General features: G+C 40.6%; 1 protein-coding gene and 2 long non-coding RNA genes across 3 annotated transcripts in view; 2 read left to right on the forward strand and 1 right to left on the reverse strand.

Moving 5' to 3' along the window:
* Positions 1-484: 484 nt before the first annotated feature.
* Positions 485-12941, forward strand: LOC127531789 (uncharacterized). Its single transcript, XR_007938891.1, has 3 exons — positions 485-824; positions 8328-8401; positions 12878-12941. It is a non-coding gene; the product is annotated as an uncharacterized LOC127531789 (long non-coding RNA).
* On the reverse strand, positions 9622-16676 carry LOC127531788 (uncharacterized). Its single transcript, XR_007938890.1, has 2 exons — positions 16154-16676; positions 9622-10799 (listed from the first exon to the last, which is right to left on the reverse strand). It is a non-coding gene; the product is annotated as an uncharacterized LOC127531788 (long non-coding RNA).
* A 1372-nt stretch (positions 16677-18048) lies between these two features.
* The window catches only part of zeb2b (zinc finger E-box binding homeobox 2b), a 105086-nt gene continuing 103369 nt past the window's right edge, over positions 18049-19765 (forward strand). The window contains 1 exon segment of the mRNA XM_022189315.2: positions 18049-18137. Within this exon segment, the coding sequence (XP_022045007.2) occupies positions 18065-18137 (73 nt within the window). The 5' untranslated portion in view covers positions 18049-18064.

Here is a 19765-nt window from a genome sequence, read left to right on the forward strand (position 1 = left end):
ACTTTCGAAGTCCTTGAACTACTCAGCTGTGATGTCTTCAATCGGAAAACCCCACACTTTATTGAAAAAATAGCAAAAAAAAAAAAAAATGATTTGCTTTAACCGGATTCTGTAAAAAACAAAAATTCTGAGCTTTGTGACGGAAATGTGAGGCATTTGTGACTCAACTGGGACCAACAGTCGCGTGACAAAAATTAGACACTCTCTGTTGAACTGCAAGCTGTGTTTAGCAGATAACATACAACTATGTAAACAAATTGAAAATGTAAATCGTGAAATATCTATAATATGCAAAATCTATGTTTTTTCAGGACTTTTAACACTTGTGAGTACCAAAAAATAAACAAAAAATAAAACATAGTATATGGTGATTCCAAGTTTCTTTTCAAGTTTTGCAACAAAAAAAAAATCAAAGAAACTAAACTTTCGTTTTACTGTTTTTTTTTATGATTTCCATTCTGTGTCATACTGCACAGGCAGCAGTTCCCTGTCCTTCCTGCTTCTTCCGTCTCCATAGAGCTGCAGGACTTCATACTGCAATGAAAAATGAGCCCACAGTGAGGAAAAATGTGACAAGAGCAAAAACAAACTGCTCGTGGTTCAGAGGGTTCTAAAGCACACAATAGATGAAATGGTTGTGGAAGAATCTAGAGCATGTAAGATAACCGAACTTTATTTTACTGAGGTGCAAAGTGGAAACTAAGAGTTCTGTTTGTTTTCTTTTAGGAGACCAGCTGGAGAACTGCCCCAAGGAAGAGCATGAAATTTCTCTTTTGGATTGGTGGTTCTAAAGAAGAGCTCCTAAGACGCCCAGGGCGAATTCGGTAAAAAATTCTTCAATGTGCAGCCCTAACAGAAGATAGCGGCACTTTTAAGGGCCTGTGGCATAATTTTAATTCCATAAATCAGAAGAAAGAAGATTATTTGCTTAACAAAAGTTGGAAAAACCTGGAACATAATAAGTACAGCATTTTTCTAAGTGTACATAGGTGCTACCAACACGAGAAAGGGGGGAAAATAAACATTATGTCAGTTCTAGAAAGCTGTTTCACCATGCTGAATGTATCTTCCAACAAATTACTGACGACTTACTCCTCTGCATACCTTTTTGGACAGCTATGCTGTATTTATTTTATTCAGTATGTTCCATTTTTCCTCTCAATTTTGTGTCTTGATGTTCAGTCTAAATGTCCATAAATTTGTGCCACACGACTTTTTTTCACAGCTGAATCGCGTATGACTTCTTGGTTTTACTGAGGAGTGCATAGTTTTTGTTTTTATACTTGATTTTGCTCCAGCAAACTGTACATTGGGCAATTTTTAATCAGACATGTCAAAAAAAGTATGTAGTTCAAGAACTCAAGAAAGTTTCAAACTTCAGCTGAATTCAGTCCATTTTTAAGGTTTCCAGCTGCTGCTAAAAGGTGTCATTTTGGTGATTTTGCAAAGATAACAACCTTTCAGACCTTCCGGAGAGTACATTTACAACAAAGTCCAACCAAAAACATTGCAACCTGGTTCTATGGGGAGAATTTTATTTGTATAGAAAGGTCCTGTGTGGAGCCTTTGGAGGATTTTTGCAAAGTTGGCAGCAGCTCGTGGATTGTTGAGGCTTCCACTCGAGCGTAAACGCACTGTTTAGAACCGTTTTTGTTGCTTGTACGCAGACATTTGGAGTTTATCCACAGAATGAAAAAAAAAAAACAACAAAAAATCCCTCTTTGTTCGGGATGATGGCTTCCCCTCAGTCTCAACATGTGTCCGGCCCAGTGAGGTTTAAATCTGCCCACCTGGCCACACGCTAATCCTCCCAGCCTTATTACAAAACTGTGCATTAATTAAAGGCTCAATCGCTGGGATTAGTAACCTACCTTCAACCTGAATACTCATATCAGTAACTTGGAGTGTCTGAAAAAAGTATGTTTTCAAGGATTCAAGGGGGGGAAATGTTCCTGAAATACAAGAAAACGAACCACAGAAGTTTGGATTGTCGCCAGGGAAACAATAAGGACAAGCAGAGCTGGGTTCAGCGTGACCACGGTGCCTATTCTCGTTTACAGTGGCATTACAGAGATTAAGATTATCTGTGCTGTATGTTTTACAGCATAATGAAACAGGCCTGATATAATGACCATCAAATCTGGATTAGGTCATTCACAGCAGAGGAGGGAATTTATTCCAGTGATTATTGTGAGCGGGCTGAGCTGCACGACAATCCCCGGCCGGGCTGACGTATTCCCACACGTGCACGCTCACATGCACGCACACCTTTGCATGCACACACGTGTTTTCTCTGCAGCATCTTCCGCTTTAATGCATTTCCCACCTTGGTTTTCTTCCCATTTAACTCCATTCAGTTGGCTTCCTTTCTTATTTTGTTGCTATTGTATGTGCAGCCGTTTGTTGCGCATTTCTGTGTGTGTGCGACTGTGTGTGTGTGTGTGTGTGTGGCAGGACCGTTACAAAAGCAGGTTATGGCAGCGCAGAAATGACACGGTGCAACAGATGATGGGCATTATCCCATCAACCTGCTGTTTCTGTACACACTCTGTCCCTCTATGTTCTCTTTGAAAGGACAGCAGGAGTGTGTGTGTGTGTGTGTGTGTGTGTGTGTGTGTGTGTGTGTGGTGTGTGTGTGTGTGTGTGTGTGTGTGTGTGTGTGTGTGTGTGTGTGTGGTGTGTGTGTGTGAGAAAGAGATGGATGATGGGAGGGAGTCCTTCACACACCCAAACACACACATTTCCGTGCACACACACACTCTGCACCTGTCACAAACAGCCTGTCAGAGCAGAAGAAAAGAAAGTTCAGCCATGAGGAAGAACTGAGGGAAGGGGTGTTTGTCTGAGCCGATATGGGGATTTTAAGGGCGATAACTGACAATAACTTCATCAAAGATGTCATTCTGTGACTGACTGTGATGTCTTTGAGGCTGCATTAGCCAACTTTGGAAAGTGTTTGCAGTAAAATTCAGTGAAAAGTGAATTTTCTCAACATTTATGGTTGTTTACCGAGCTGTTTGGATCATCAGTTCTCTTGCTGCCTCTTCAAATTTCAAAAACTTTTAGCCATATATTTAAACAATGTAGGTACAAAACAAAACGGCTACCTCCAGAAGTTTAAATTTGGAACTTCTTGCGTGCAGAAAAACAATCAAAAACTTTCTCTTGAAATATTAAAAAAAAAAAAAAAGTAAATAGTAACTGCAATATGAGGCCAGGTGCAGAGTGGATGTCAGTTTGATTCCACTGTATGATCATCCGATTGGTGACCTGATTATTAAGTTGAATATCGTGGACATGTTTCCGTTTCTAGAGAGGTGTTTTGCTAGAAGTGATCCGTAATAGTCGCTAAAGTAAGTCCACATTTGTGATGTTGATTGAAGCAGTACAGAAATTTAACATTATTTTTGCATTCTCAATTTTACTGGACATTTAAATCGTATAAAGAACAAGTGGAAACCTCCAGGGCTGAAAAATGAATTGACCAAAAACTGCAGTTCCTCAAATGTCCACTCGAGGCAGGTTGTAAAAGTCAGTCAACTCCCATAGACCTCCATATTAAAATGTCCAACTTCACAACAGAAATTAACCTGTTCACAGCCCAGTATTAAAACAGTTTTAGTCTCTGTAGCTAATTTTCCAGTTTGTGACATCTGAACTGAATTTCAGTAAAGAAATTAATTGGAATTCTTGCTTGTATTTGGTATCTGTCCGGCCCCAAAATCTGATTTAAGGGTTGTCTTTTTTCCCTGAAAGTCGGCGACCAATATCTACATTTGACAGCATTTCCATCATAGATTGTTGCTTTGACAGCTCTTAATTTTACTTACAGATAGATTAAAATAACCAATACCTGTGTTTCCATGTAACTGTAGAGCAAATCTGATGCAAACTTTTGAGATGTGGCAAGAATTACAAAAAGAAAATGTGAACTAGGTTTCTTTTAATGTGAAATAAAGTGCATGGTTGCAATGAACAAGGAAGGAGGCTGGAAACAAAATCAGTTGTTCTGCCAACCTCTATAAAAAAATTAGAATTATTCTTTCATGTCCACTGGTGTCGGCCATTTTTAAAGCTGTCCGACGATGAAATTGACAAAAAAAGGGGAATTATTTTTTTCCCTCCTATTTTTAAAGTTTCTGTTATTTTAAAATACAGTGAGTTGAGTTCAAGACCACATGGGGACAGTTTGTGCATTCGGGCATCATGAGGAGCGACGAGGAATCAACCTGACTGACAACCAGGCTTTTTGCTGAAAGAACAATATCCAACGAGTGTATCAGCAAACAGCAGCGGATCTACATACATGCGGCTGTAAACCTGGTGTGTCATGTACCTCACCAGTAGGTTAACTTCACTGGCTGTAAATTGCTGCCGCCCCCCACCTCCACCACCGGACAATAGGCTCAGCAGTGGCCTGGTGATTGCCTCTTTTCAAATGGAAATGCCGGTTGCCTCTCTTCTGCCCGGTTCCCCCTAAGCAGTGTACAAATTACAGTTTACAAGGCATGGAGGAATAAAAAAAAAAGAGAGAGTAGATAGACAGAAAAAGAGGTGGTAGAAAGGGTGAGCAAAGCAGAATATCTTTTTTTTTTAATTCAGGAAAGTGACATGTAAATTAGCCTTTAAGTGCTCCACTCAGGGACTGCGATCGTGCCCTAATTGTCACAGTCAATTGTGGCCAACAGTCTCTTCAATCCGGGCGGCTTTTGACAACAAGCTCGCCGGGATCAAAAGACGAATCATCCCGACACGCACTCCTCGAGCCGGCTGCAAAGACAAACGGTCAGGAGTGAGAGGTGAGAGTGATCGCTTCACTCGCAGAGGATGGGAAGATAGAAGCAGCTCTAATTTGTTTCCTGCACCAGCTTACACCAACATTCCCCAAAATCCTTTGAGATAACAAACACGCTGGACGACAATGCGAGGAGAGGATGTCTGAAATGAGCGGTGGAGGTACAGACCGTGACTTTTCCTACAGGGCCATAAACTTTAGCGGTAGGTTGAAACGGATGTGTTTGTCCGAGGCGGCACTGAAAAATAATGCAAACATTTGAAACCGCAAACGAGCAAACTGCAAAAAACTTTGGCGCCTTATCGAAAAAAGGGCCAGGGGTTCAAAGCTGACTTCTCTTTCCTTCAGTCGGTGGAAAAAACATTCATTTGCCACCGTCTAGTTTATGGTTCGTGATCCTCTGGGCAGAAATACACTTGTTTTGGTCGTGTTTGATGCATGGAGGGATGAAGTTTGGACGCTTGTAAGCGAAGTCTGTGAAATGAGCTTGTTTTACTGGACCTTTCCTGATTATTTCTCACTTAAATGCATCATTGCAAGATAAAATTCAATTTTACTAACTAAGCCCTTTAAGTTGTAAACATTGTTGTGTGTATGCAGATTTGTTGCATTAAGTTGATATTGTGTCAACTCAAATGTCTCCATTAATTGATTTGAACCTAAATTCAAGTTAAGTTAGTGGAATTGGTTCACCAACATACGTAAAATTGGAGCAAATTTTAATTCTTTTTGAACATGTCAACTGAAAAACATCACAATTCTAGGAGTTAGGTGCAAGAAATGTAAAAACTTGTGAACAATAAATACTAATACTAGCTGGAGAGCATCATTAAACAAATCATAATTAACAATAGTGGAGGAAAAACTTCCATAAACTAAACAGACTGACACAAACTGTTGCATTTGTATTATTTTGATGAGTTGTCTGGACACATAAATGTTAGTGGTTGCATCAACTTAATATTTTGTGTAGTTGAAACTCAAATTTCTGCATTTAGTTGGTTTACGACTAAATTCAAGTTCAAACTTCATGAAACTGGTTTACTTTAACATGGAAGCAACTGGAATTTTTTTTCCATCTTACAAATTTGAGTCCGTAATTCTAGTAATTACATACTTAAAACCTTAAAAAATAGATTTCAAATGACGTGGAAATATAAGTTGGAAAAACTGAATTTTTAAAATAATTTATCTTAAAAACTAGAACTTAGGCTACTAATTATTAAGTACGTGGTGACTGACAATGGCTTTGATTGCGGAGGAAAACACAATTCTCTCAACTGAATCTAGTTTAGTTTATTTCATTAACTAAAGATGGATGGAAATTGTTGCATTGCTGCAGTTTGTTGTTTCTGTTGAGCCCAAACTTTATTTTGATGGGTTGTCTTGATACCATAATGTTGATAGTTGTAATACGCTGTGTAATTTAAACTAAAATTTCTGCATTAGTTGGTTTAGAACTAAATTTAAGTTGAAGAAACTTAATGAAACTTGTTTACCGTAACATTGAAGTAACTTTTTTTTTTTTTTTAATTTTCCGCCTTAAAAGTTTGTGTTCATAATTCTAGTAATTAAGCACATACTTATCATGGAAATACTAGTTGGAAAAACACATTTTCTATGAATAATTAGCTTAAAAACTTGAACTTATTAGGTATGTGGTAATTAACAAAGTCTTTTATTGTGAAATAATTTGACATAGCTCAGTATTTCTGTGTTGAGCCCAAACCATGTTGGATGTGTGGTGCACATGTCACTTTTTATCAAACCCCTCATTCATATCTGCCTGCAGCAACAACAACAATAACAGAAAAAAAGCATGATTTCAGTTTTTCTTGGTTTGCTGAGGCAACACTAAACGATTTTGACAGGAAGTTTTCAATATTTAGCTAAAACCACAGTCTTTCCTGAAACTCCAGCAAGTGTTTCATTACTTTAAACCAAACAAAACAGCTTCTATGTGGTGCTAGAAAAGCGAACAAGTTGTGGAGTTTTGTGGGAAAAGTTGCCAGGGAACACAATAAAAGCTGCAATTAAACCACTTCCAGGCAGCAAATACACAAACGGTGCAGAATGTTATGTTTTCATATACAGCTTTCTTAGTGTCTGCATTTTCTTTTCCAATGCATTGATTGAATGGCTAACACTGCTATCATTTAGTCACTTTCATCCCTTGTACAGTTAGTTATAGTGTCGTATTATGTCCACATATCTGCAGTGTCATTTTGTCTAGTCAAAACTCTACTTCAGGATATCTGTAATGAGATTTAGGCTGGGCAGAATTCCAGTTTGAGCCATCTACGACGTCTTTCTGACATATTGTAATCTGAAAAGGACAGTCTTGAAACAATATCTTGAGCTACAGTTGTGACTAGTCAGAGCTGAGCTGCAGATAGGTGATGAGAAACAAATGGCATCTTTTATCCTGGATAGAATGATGATCTGAGCAACTAAAATTTAACATCCAGTCCAGCTATTAAATGCTAAAATTGTGTACCATATCGATACTCGTTTTTAGACTTTTTGTTTTCTTTCACCTCTGTGATGTTTAGCCACCAAAAACTACCTGCTTAGTTTCAGAAAAGATAATGATTTCAGTTAAAATGATCCACCTAAACCTGCTTTTTCACCCCTAGATGAGCCAAAACCTGACACTAACCTGATATCTACAAGGCCATCTGTGTAATCTGGGTCACTTTCTGTTCATCTGTGAGCAGAGTGGATGATCCTGCACCTTCTGGCCTCCTGCTAAGCGCAGCTTGTTCATTCTGAACTATCATTGTGGGAGCCATAACAACTGATTACAGCCATTTAATTGGCTAATAACATCCAAAGCGAGCGTCTGAAGGCACGTTACAGTCCCTCCTATTTATTAATGCATTTGATAAAGCAAAAATAATGGTTTTTAGTTAGTTCTACCTTTGCGTTATCAGGGTATTCTCAAACTTTTTATTGTAGCTAGTGAGTAAAATAATGTCAGATTTCATGCAAACTGGATTTTCCTCAAATGCCTCTGACATCCAGGATATGTGCAGAAAATGTACAGGAACAAATATAAACTGAATGCTTCATTTACTAACAAAGTTCTTCACCAAAATCCAACAAAGGTATAGTGCATAATTGATCAAATTAGAACATTTCAACCAACAGATGAGGGAAAATTTCTGACCTTAAAGGCAGATTTAATTCCATTTTATACTCTGCAAACTTTTTCTGTTACATGGAGTCATTTTTTCTTATTAATCAGTATGTCTACACTCCAATTTTTAGTTATAAATTAGAAAACACTCAGAAAAGCGTGTAGTTGGATGTCCTCAAAATGTACATCCACAGAGAGCTGCTCAATGTGGGTTAATAAATACTGAGAATTTCCCTTTAATCTGCTGCAAAATCCTCAAATCTTCATCCTGTCTTGTTGAAAGACAGAAGTTTAGTCATGTTTTTGTGTGTGCGTGTGTGGATGCTGCTCATTACATGTGTTTGTAGCCTTATCAATAAAAAGTAAGTTGAGAAACTCTCCTCCTCTTCGCAGTGCATCATAGCAGCTCAGTTCATGTCGGGAGATCTGACCGAAATCTCAGGGAGCCGGACAAGGTTTCTGCAGATGTAAGTCAGATCTTTTAATTCTATCTCTGTGTCCTGAGAGGATGTAAACTCACATACAGATGCAGATATTAAGAGCACGCTGATATGCAAATGTCTGTCGAGATTAGAGCTACAACAATTATTCAAATGTTTGATTAATTATTCATCGGAGACGTTGTCAATTATTCATTTCAGTGAGCGATAAGTCCTTTTTTTCCCTCCTCATCTCGGAGTAAAAAAAGTTTTCTTGAGGGATCTATCAGAATCCCAATCAAAACCATTTTATTTGTGAAGTACAGTAAATGTGCGGGATTTGTTTTGGTGGAGCTGGAACAGAGAAGTGGATTAGACTGCAGACACTGTACACTGTCTCTTTGTGTCTGCTTCCACCAGGCTCGGATCATTTCTGCCCCGGTTCAGCAACAGCACTGACCACTTTAAAGGTTTTAACCTCGATTCTGGAATCAAAATCTTGTCTTATCTTTGTGTTGAGTTTTCAACTTCTCGATGGTTAATGAAAAATGAACCAAATCCAAGCTTAGTTATGATTTGTCTCATGAAGAAACTCACCAGAAATGCACCAGATTCTGCACAGCTCCTCGGTGCAGCTGAGAAGCGACAGAGACTCGGTCACATGACACAAAGTCAACGACTTTTCAGTAGTATTGCAAACTGTGTTCATACAGAGCTAAAGGGAGACCAGTCTGGAAGCAAATCAAAGAATGTAAGAGGAAAGAAAACAGTGAACAGAGGAGAAAATTGTTGGAGGATACATTCAGCACGGTGAAACATCTTTGAGGAGAGTTTTAGAAAATTCGAAAAATTTAAATAGTAAAGCATTTATAGCTCGTAGACATTTTTTTTTTACAACACTGGCACTTGGAAAATTTTTCTACATTTTGATTCCAGGTTTTTCCTGTTTTTTAAAGCAAATAATCACAGAAATATGTCTTTCTTTTTAGAAAAATATATGTAAATTCTGCTATTGTAACTGTCATACTGCACAGAAGACATTTCAGAGTTTTCTCTACTTCTAGTCATGCTTGTTCCATTTCTGTAAAGATGCAGGACTTTATATTCCAATGAAAAATGAACCTACAGTGAAGAAAAATGTGGCAGGAGCAAAGAAACAGCCAGAAATTACTTTAAGTTCCAAAAAACACAATATCTTGTGCTTGACTCTGTATTGTATTGCTCATTTTTAGTGTCAAGTTAAATAACAAAAGGAAAAGACAATAAAATGTAGTCCTCAGTGCTTTAAATGTAATATTTTTCTTATTTACCTTATAACACATTACAATATCACACTATTACTAGCTGCAGCATCCAAAGTATAACAACAAAGTAAAATCAGAAGTTCTCTTAAACAATAAAGCGATCATTTTAACATTAATAGAGGAAGATTTAACTGCAGGGGTGTTGATGTGGTTGCATTATCTTCAGCTGTCGATGGACTTGTTGGCAAAATGCAGCTAAACATTGAGCTCTGAGTAAAGCTCGACGACACTGACGCAGCTTCACTTTCATGTCAGCAATCAATACGGGTTTTCTTTATAAACTCCTGCAATCCTTTTCTCATAATTTGCGTCTGAATGTGCAGCCGGTCTGCCGATAAATACACATGCCTAATTACATCTGTTGAAAAGTAATTTGCTGCAGAACATGTACGTGGACTGATGTGCACATTTACATATAGATTTGACTGCAAGTGATGATGTAAAACATTAACTCAGCATGAAAACCGCAGTCGTGACTTTGGGGAAAGAGTGCTTTGACAGAAATAAGGTTCATCTTTAGGGTGTAAATAGCAAAAATATATCTGTATATGTGTGCATGCACAGTGCAAGATAAATAAAAGGTATCATTTGTGTGTTTGGTGTTGCTAAAAAGAAAAAGTTTTTTTATTCAGTTGTCTATCCCAGTCTGTTGTTTTTGGAAGCCACAAAACATCTGACCTCTTTCCACAGGAGAAAAAAAAAACGCATGATATGTTTGTCTTTTTTGTGAGCGTCTCAGTCGGATAAGTGGTCATTTGTAGAAGCCTCTGCTCCAGCTAACAAGAACAACATAAAAAATCAATACTTTTTTGGTGCGAGCATTTGTTTCTGCAGCAATCTGCTATGCAGCGATCTTGTCCTCTCCGCGAGCTTTTTCTTGTTCGACTGAGACAGATCAGAAATGCTCAGAAAAGAGCAGTTTTTCCCCCCTCTCCTCACTCTCTTTCTGTGTTGCTCGTGGCAAATGTAAACTAAATTCATTTTGCATGTTTGAGGAGTTCTCGCAGATCACACGCTCGAGCCTTCGCCTCTCGGTCTTTAATTGTCCGTCAATCTCTGGAGCTGTTGTGGTGTCGAGGCTCTTGCGGTGGCTATCAGAGAGCCAAACCCCGTCGAGAGATGTTGAGTTTGATGTTGCAGAGCTGGAAGAGCCACAAACAAGCGCAGAGAGGAGATGTGATCTGGGATACTTCTGTCATGCATTCAAAACCCCCCTCTGAACGCCAACAACAACCGTTACTTTAATTAAAAAGAGGCGCTTTCAGCTAAAGCGCAAACTGCGTGCTGAAGGTTTCACACTCGAGAGGCCGAGCTGCAGCCACTTGACAGCTGTTTTGAATTGTAGAAGTAAATTTTCAAAATGTCCCTCCTCTGCCTCTTTTTTTTTTTCTAGACCCACTTTCGGGTCAAACCAGCTTTGTTTGATTTTCACATGAAGTGCTTCTAATTGTATTTACACCAACTCCTTCCACTGAGGGTATGTTGTTAAAAGTTGCACACAGCTTCAGTCGTTCTCCACGCTCATTAATAAAACAGAAATATGGCCTTTTTGAAGTGACTCAACTCGACCTCTAGATCTGAATCATCACCATGTGCACCCAAAGGTAATAAAAAATCCCCTCTTACTTAATGTCTGACAGTTCCTTGTGCCTCATATGTGCATGATGCACACATGAGAGAAGCTTCACCACCCAGTGCAGGAGGTTGCTGTCAGGCTGAGCATAAAAAGAACTACGCGGCATTTTTGGAGTCTGAACAAAGTTGGCATGTCAAATGAGACGCCCAAGTGTCTCCACAATTTGTTCTTTGACCTGCTGGTGAGTTTGAAAGGCATTTTGTCCTGAAAAATCACCAAAACCACAACATTTATCAGTAGCTTTTATGTGATATTTGATCTACTCATGTGTGGCATCAGAAAAATGAACCAAATCTAGGCTTAACATTATGTCAGTGAATTCAAATCAATTTCTCATTTTTAAAAATTGCCAAAGACAAATCAAGCGGTTTAACCAGATTCTGTAAAAAACAAAAAATTCTACACTCCTCTGTGTAACAGTGAAGTCATGATTGACCTCAGTTGCGACCAACAATCACATGACAAAAATTTAGTGAGTTTTTGGTTGAACTGCAGGCAGTGCTTACACACAACAGATGCAAACACATTAAAAATGCAAAGAGTAAAATAACTAACATGTCAAGTCACTACTTTGTCAGTCATTTGAAAAAGACAGTTGCATATGCTCGTTCCTTTTTTTTTCAATTTCTAAGAACGAGTGATCCAATGAAGATACAATCAGCACGGCACAGGGAAACATGTCTCTCGAATTGATGTGCAGAGTAGAGTGAAAGGTTTGTTGAAGCTGGAAAAATGCAAAAAAATAAAGCATCTGCAGTATTTAGTTACCACTTTAAGTATTGCATCTGTGCACATGAGTACAATTTTTGTGTAAATAATAATAGAATAAGAAGCTTTCATTTGTTTTCTGTTTAATGATTTATGTAACATAACTGTGTCAAATTGCAAAATAAGACATTTCAGAGTTCTTTCTCCTTCATGGTGGTTCTGCTTCTATAGAGGTACAGGACTTCAGATTGTAGTGAAAAATTAAACCAGAATGAGGTGAAATGTAACAGGAGCTAAGAACTGGCCAAAAATTGCTGCCGCAATGTTTTGACATGTGAGAAATGAAAACTCACAATTCACTTTTTTTTGGTTTCATTTGAAGTGTCTGAAAATGAGCTGCAATTACATTCATGTAGCACTTAGTTTAAAGGCGAGGAAAAGGGTGCGTTTTTATTTATACTTATAATAATAAATGTGTTTTAATGGGTCTTTATTGAAACCTAATTCTGAAACCCACCTCGAGTTCCTCTCCCTCTAGAGCTTCCTCTGCTGAGCAAAACGCTTTCTGTGCTCCGATAAGAATCAAACTCTGGGGGGAAAAGCTGAATCATTGTTTTGTTTGGAAAACTGTCAGATTTGTTTGTGCCAACAATTAAAGTATTAGCTGTTGGCGTAAAATATCAACTTTCAAGCCAGAAATGCATGAAGGCTGCAGCCACATCACTGTGAGCTGCTGTGACCTTTGACCTTTCCACCGGTGGAGACGTGTGACAGCTAAAACCCAATCTAGCATCAGGATGCATTTATCCGGATGGAAATGTTGTAGAAATGTGAAAACTGTTTTTTTTCTAACCAGCTCTCTGTTTTCCTTCACAGTGAGGCTCCATCTACAGTCTTGATGAGCAAATATGAAAGAAACAAGTAAGTATTTGAAAATAAACGCACGTGCATTCATGATTAAAAATCCTGGTCAGATCTTCTCCCATCAAGGCCTGAGTTCAGCCTCACAATCATCCTAATGAATATTCCTCGTATTGTAACAGGTTTGGTTGAGCTGCTGAGTTTTTTTTTTCCTTCCCTTTTCTCCAAGAGCAGGACTGGGCATAGATTCATCACTGGATGCGCCACAGTGTCATGTGACTCTCACAGATCTAAATTAGGCCGATTATCAGGGACGCCTGGCGGCTGAGTTGTTGAATGCACAACATGTACATGCAACTGTGTTTCAGTCCCGAGGCATGTTCTGCAACAGCATCCCTCTCCCTCCACGCTCCGCACCCCATACCAGCAGAAAACATGATAGAAAATACATCGATTGTAGAAAATGTGCAACGGCAGGGTCTTTTTTTTGTGGGTTGATATTCTCATAAATAAATATCAGATGGGCAGTGGTGTGTCCAGGTTTGAGTTTTGAGCGAGGAGTTTCAGTCTGAGCTGTGTTTTCCTACATGAAATATAAGAAATCAGGTCAAATTTGGCGAATTTACCCCCAAATACTGACACATCACAAGTTGCTGTGACCTCTGACCTTTTTGCTTTTGCTTCCTTTTCCTGCAGACACACTTGCAGGGATTTTTTTTTCTCGCTTTCATCGCTCAAGCTCTGAAGGCTGCTGAGCCAATCCGTCAGCTGACAGCATTCGTACAATATAGCAGTGAGTGTAACCCGACTACTCAATAGTACATACAAACAGAAGCAGCAATTAGACTGACAGATTCTCTAAATACTGCGAAACATTCCAGCAGCTCCACTGCACCACTGTCTTTGTCTGTTTACGCTGTCAAAAAAAGACTTTAAAAAAAGTGGGCCTCTCTTCTGTCCTCTCTCACACACACTGAGGCAGAGAAAATTAGGATTATAATCTTGGTAATCAGCAGTCACGCCTGAGGCAGACAGCTGCAGAACTGCAGAGCTTCAATTTAGGTGTTGGACATTAAAAAGCATCAAACCCAAGTGAATTTCCACTTATTGATTTTTCTGGGGCAACATTTCAACTTGAGAAAATGAGCGGATAATTTGCTGCAAAGTCTTCACATTTTTATTCGGAGGAAGAAGGGAAAAAATTACAGAGGAGACAACAAAAAATTCCATTTGTGAATGTTTACACATGCTTCAGCTCTTTTTAATTGAACAATTCACTCATAAATAACAATAAGCTAAATAAACAGTTGTTGATTTAATCACAAAGACCACGGAAATAGGAAAAAAATTGATTTAAAAAAATTCCAAATCATGCATTTGTTGTTTTTAGTCCCTCCTCAGCTCATTTAAACCAATATATTCATTAAGCACAAGGTCCCCCTATAGGTCACACACCGACTGTAATCCGTTTTCACGGTGAATATGCGGTCCCACGAAGGAGAGGCTGTGCATAAAAGAGGAAAAAAAAAAGCGAGAGGTGCCACTTCAGGCTCGCTTGGATGCCTGGGACGCACGGTTCAAGTGTGTATATAGATATAGGTGTGTGTGTGTGTGTGTGTGTGTGTGTGTGTGTGTGTGTGTGTGTGTGTGTGTGAGAGAGAGAGAGAGAAGGAGTGTGTGAGTGAGAGACGGGGGAGGATAGGAGGGAGGAGAGGGGGAGACTGTTTCGTTTACATGCGAGCACCGTGGTGGTAAATTACGCATGACAATAATTCAGCCAGGGACTGGAAGCACTTTGGACCCGAGAGAAACGAGGCTTCAGCAGCTTCAGCCCCCGAGTTCTGCCCTCCTTCAAGTCACGGTTTGTGGATAAAAACACGAAAATATGACAACATTTAATGCTGAAGATGATTAAAAACAAAGTAAAAGAAAATAGAAACTTGGGGGATTTTACGCGATTGGCTGCCGTTAAAGCAGCAGACAAGTTGGAGACAAATGAGAAGTTGAACATATCCGTGTACAACCACCACCACTACCAGTAATACTGCCATTAGTACTGCTAATAATGGTAATACGTGCAATACATGGAGCAAAAATTAAGACTCTGTCATTGTGACATTTCTTATTCTTTCTTTTTTTTTGCTGCATCTGATTGTTTTTTGGGGGGTTGAGGATGGGTGGGGGGGTAGTTGGAGGGTGTGAGGGGGGCATCAACCAGTTCAGCCCCTTGATTGATGATTTAATTAGCCATACAGTGGCGAACTGCAGGAGGACAGGACACAAAATAATACTTTATTTACATAACCAATCAGGGTGCTGCAAAGGTGGAGCTTCGTCTCTCTCCCTCCCTCTCTCTCTCTCTCTCTCTCCCTCCCCCTCCTCGCTCTCTCTCTCTCTCTCTCTCTGTGTGTGTGTGTGCGCACGCGCGCGCGCGTGTATTCGCGTGTTTGTGTGCGGTGAGAGTCAGACATGGCTGAGATGGTTGACTTCTTTAATAAATGCGAGATTCGTCCCGTTAAGTTGGCGTCCGGCACGAAAAATCACTCCAATAATCCCGGAATATTCCCTCTAATATTCCTGCAGGGACTTGCGGCGCGTCTAGCAGCGACTTTACACTCACTTTATTCTACTTTATGGCGCCTTTTCCGGCTCCTTTAATGCCGTCTGAATATTCCTACAGAGGCGGCAGTCCTGTCTGTCACTGGAGGGCTGACAGTTTCGTGCAGCCGCGTTTGTGTAACATCGCAAATGTAGTTACAATCCGCAGCTGCAGGAGAAAAAAAGCTTTTCTCACTGTGGAGTTTGCTTGCGTGCATCCTGTTAAACACACGGATGTCCCTGCGGCGCGCAATGATGCTGCACGGCAGGTACATCCCAGGTAATAATCACCTTCATGCAGCCACTTTGTAACAATTTTACGGTATATTTTTTACCACTTCGCGGTCACATTTAACCCCAAAATCAAGCACAAATTCTAAAAACAGAACGCTGACGTGCTTTCCAACCGTTTCTAGCAGCATTTTAAATCAGAATTAAGCAAATTAAACGCCTGGCATTAATTAAATTACGCAAAATACAAGAAAATGTTCATGCGTAAAAGCGAAAAAACAACGTTTTACGCAAAAAAATAGCATCGTCTTTAAAAGAGAAACCTTTAGCAGCCAGTTACAATAGTGAGGAATATGTGGATTTGATTCCCCACCCAAACTCCTGCGTGTCAACCATTTCTGCAAATTAAACCAAGTGGAAATATATGTATAGATAGATAGATAAAAAATATATAATCCTTACATGATTGCGGCCGGCGTGGACGCGCTCCAAGTTTCTCCCCCACACACACATACACAGAAGAAAGAGGACGAAAAAAACAACACACAACATATACACACACACACGCACACACACACACACACACACACACACTGTCGCCTGTTCTGTTCTTTTGCTCCGCGTCGAAGCCCGACATAGTTGGTTTCACTCAAAAAGCGAGGAGATGGTGAAAGAGAGAGGAGAGTGAGGCAAAGAAAAGGAGAGAGGAGCGGAGGGGGGAGAAAGGAAGGAGAGAGGGAGGAAAGGAGAGAGAAAAAAAAAACTTCAACCCAGAAGATGCTCACGTTTGGCTCTCCTCAATTATCCCCTCCCGTGAAGATAGGTGGCGTGCGTTTCAGGGGGCTTCTCCTCTGTGTTACACGGCAAAGAAAAGGAGGTGGAAAGAAAAAAAATGTCATTAGAAGAGGCGTAACACGTCAGTCCCTACCCAGGTTTGTTTCCTGGAGTGGGTGTAAGACATCAGTTGTAAACCTGCCCTAGCAGGAATAGCGGTCCCTCCCTCCTCCCAACTATTTCTAAGGCTTTATTTCTAAGGCTTTATTATCACCGGTGGAAAAGGATCCGCTCACCGACGCGCTCCGGTATCATCCCTCCTCTCCTCGCAAAAACTCCTATTCACAAGACAACCTCTTTACACGTCCTAAAAAACAGGTATGTGCCTCCTCACTTGTGCTTTTTATTATTTAAAGCGGATTTTTTCGGAATTGTTGGATAATAAACTTCCTCCAGAGCGCCGTGCGTCAGAGTTGGAGCTCAACTTTGCCTTACCTGCACAGGTGGAGATAGGTGCGCTCGCAAGTGCGATTTTTTTCCACGTTTTTCCTCCCAGCCTCGGTGATGTGGAGGCGCCCTGTGGGCTGCTCAAAGCCGGGGAAATGTGCTTTTTGCTGGGGCGTTTGTCGCTGCACAACGTCGCTATCGTTTTGGAGATCCCGTTTTTCCTTCTCTTCTCAGTCTCTCTGCGTTCTATCCCTGTTTGTATCACATTCAGCCGCACGGCAAACAAAAGCTTTTTACTCAATAATCCCACTTTGCGCTGATAAATTAGCGGGCGAAAGCGACATAGCCCAACACGCGCGATATCGCTTTTGTTTATGCGCCATTTGTGCCTTAAAGATTTTTTTCCTTGTGTTCCGGAGTCATTTGGCACGTTTTAACAATTATTTCCCATCTGTTATTTATTAACTGCTCACAAGAGAGTTTGGATTCAGTTTATTAAACCTAGAAGTGCAATTTTCTCAGGCGTACCCAAGTGTTTATTGAAGTTATAAGACTTTTAATCAGACCACACAGTGGAGGCTGATTCCAACACTCTTTCTCTCGCTTTTGCCGTCTTTAAGCTTTTGGATGTGGCCCCGAAAATTTGACAAGAAATTTGATTTATTAACCTGTTTCGCCTCCGGTGCCAAACTCGGACCGAGAGCGCACGAACAGATCCGAATAAAAATAAGTGTATTTTTCCTAATAGTGGGGTAAAAGCCAAACTTTTCTGAATGAAATAACAATTATGTTTTTTGTTGGGTTTTTTTGCTCTTTGTGGTTTTACTGTTGAAAGAAATTACAATTGTTGTTAATGCCACTAAGCTGAGAGGCTGAAAATCTAAATGAGATGGACACGGATCCTCGCTGCTCATACTTTCACCCACGGCTCTTTTTTCCTCCTCTTCTTTATACAATCTGTCCCTCGATCCAAGTCACATTTTCTTGTCCGGCGCAAGTGGATCCCCCCCAACTCTAATGCCCACATTGTTGCTGTGTGTGTGTGTGTGTGTGTGTGTGTGTGTGCGTGCGTGTGTTTCCCGTCAGATATCAAGCTGAAATCAAGGAATCGAGTCCATGCGAGCTGCCATCTGATCCCACACACACTTATCAATGAAGCAAGAGATCATGGCGGATGGCCCCAGGTGTAAGAGGCGAAAACAAGCCAACCCGAGACGGAAAAACGGTAAGAAAATCACGGGGGGAGACAGATTTAAGCGCTGGGAGGCGATGGTGGAGGAGTGGGTGGGGGGGTGTTGTTTCTCTGGATGGAAGCCTGGGTTGAAGGTTTCCACTGCGGTTCAGGGGTGTGTGATAGTCCGGCGGCTGGTGCGCATTTCTTCGCCTTTTTACGCAGCGGTAAAGGCACCGCTATCCAGGGGAGATTGTCCCATGCTGCTGCCCCACCGGAGCCTGTGGAATCTACACGGAAAGAGGCAAAAATAATACTAATAAAAAATAGTGGGATCGTATTTTCTGGTTAAAGGTTGCGTGGAGGTTAGTTGAAAACTTGTGGTGGTTGTTGGAAAGTTGAAGCCGGTTTGCGGTGCCGGCTGCTTTTCTTCTTCTTTTTATTTTTTGTGCCGGGACAGAGTCCGCCATGGGGGGACAGTGGCGGTCACTGAGCAGCGATCTGCTGGCTGGAGCTGTGGCTGCTCGCTGGGAAAAAGTCCCATCTTGTGACTCGAGTTTTGATTTGCTTCCCCTCCACGCGTTATTTCGTGGCGTTTCTCCTCGTTCTGTGAGGCCTCGCTTTCTGGTCATTTAACCCCACATTGTCGCTGTTTTCCCGGACAAGCAGAATTAATTCCCTGGCTTGGGTTTGTTGGCTCCGAACCCTCTTTATTCCCCTTAAATGTCAGTTTCCTGCACAAGAGGAATCGTGTCTAAATAGGATAACATGTCCGATAAATGCTGCACATTAATTGGCTCTGGGGAGGAGGACATTTGTTGGTTTTCTTTCTCCATTTGACTGCACACTTTTTTTTCCCACAAGAGGCAAATCTGCAGTGACATTTCCTGGCCCCGTTATTCCTGATTATTCCACACAGACTCTAAAACACTGGCGAGCACACACCCGGAGCCTGCATGAGCTTTATTTTTATTTTTATTTATTTGCTTTCTCCACAACAGTTTTTTAATCTCTGCCCCCACAGGTTATTTATCTAGATCAGATTTCATTTATTGATTGCACACAATCGATAGCAGACAAGCATTTTGTTCCACACTAAACAGCAGAAGAGCACCAGCAGTAGAGGTGGAGATTTCTAATATGTATTTTTGTAGATATATATTTATATAAATGTACATGTGCAGTGCTTGGAAGGGAAAAGCAGATTTTTGGAGATGTTTCAGTGTGTTTTAGCTGTGGCCACCTGTTTTGTAAAAAAAAAGGGGGGAGGCAGAGTGAGCGAGAAGGAGGCTTGGCTTTTTCTACCAAATGATAAAATAATATTAGCAAAGCAAATATAATTTTCACACCCTGAAACCTGACAGGAGAGCTCTGGCAGAGTGTGTAAAGAATATTTTTATCTCTCATAAATACACAGCAGCAGAATGTACATTTTCCCTTTTTAAAAAAAAAATTACATCAGTGGAGTTTTAAAACCTTCTTCTTCTTTTTTTTCCCCTCTCCTTCCATAACAACAAGCTCTGTCTGATGACCCCCTCCTCCTCCCCTCTTCCTCCTCCTCCTCCCTCCCTCCTCCTCACCCCTAGTCCTCCCCCCTGGGAATGCAGAGGCTTATTGAGGCTTGGCCACTCTTCCCCGTCCCCCCTTTTCGCCTGCCTCTCCCTCCTGCCTCGGTGGAAGGA

Source organism: Acanthochromis polyacanthus, chromosome 22 (genome assembly GCF_021347895.1).
Source record: "Acanthochromis polyacanthus isolate Apoly-LR-REF ecotype Palm Island chromosome 22, KAUST_Apoly_ChrSc, whole genome shotgun sequence".
Classification (NCBI taxonomy): domain Eukaryota; kingdom Metazoa; phylum Chordata; class Actinopteri; family Pomacentridae; genus Acanthochromis; species Acanthochromis polyacanthus.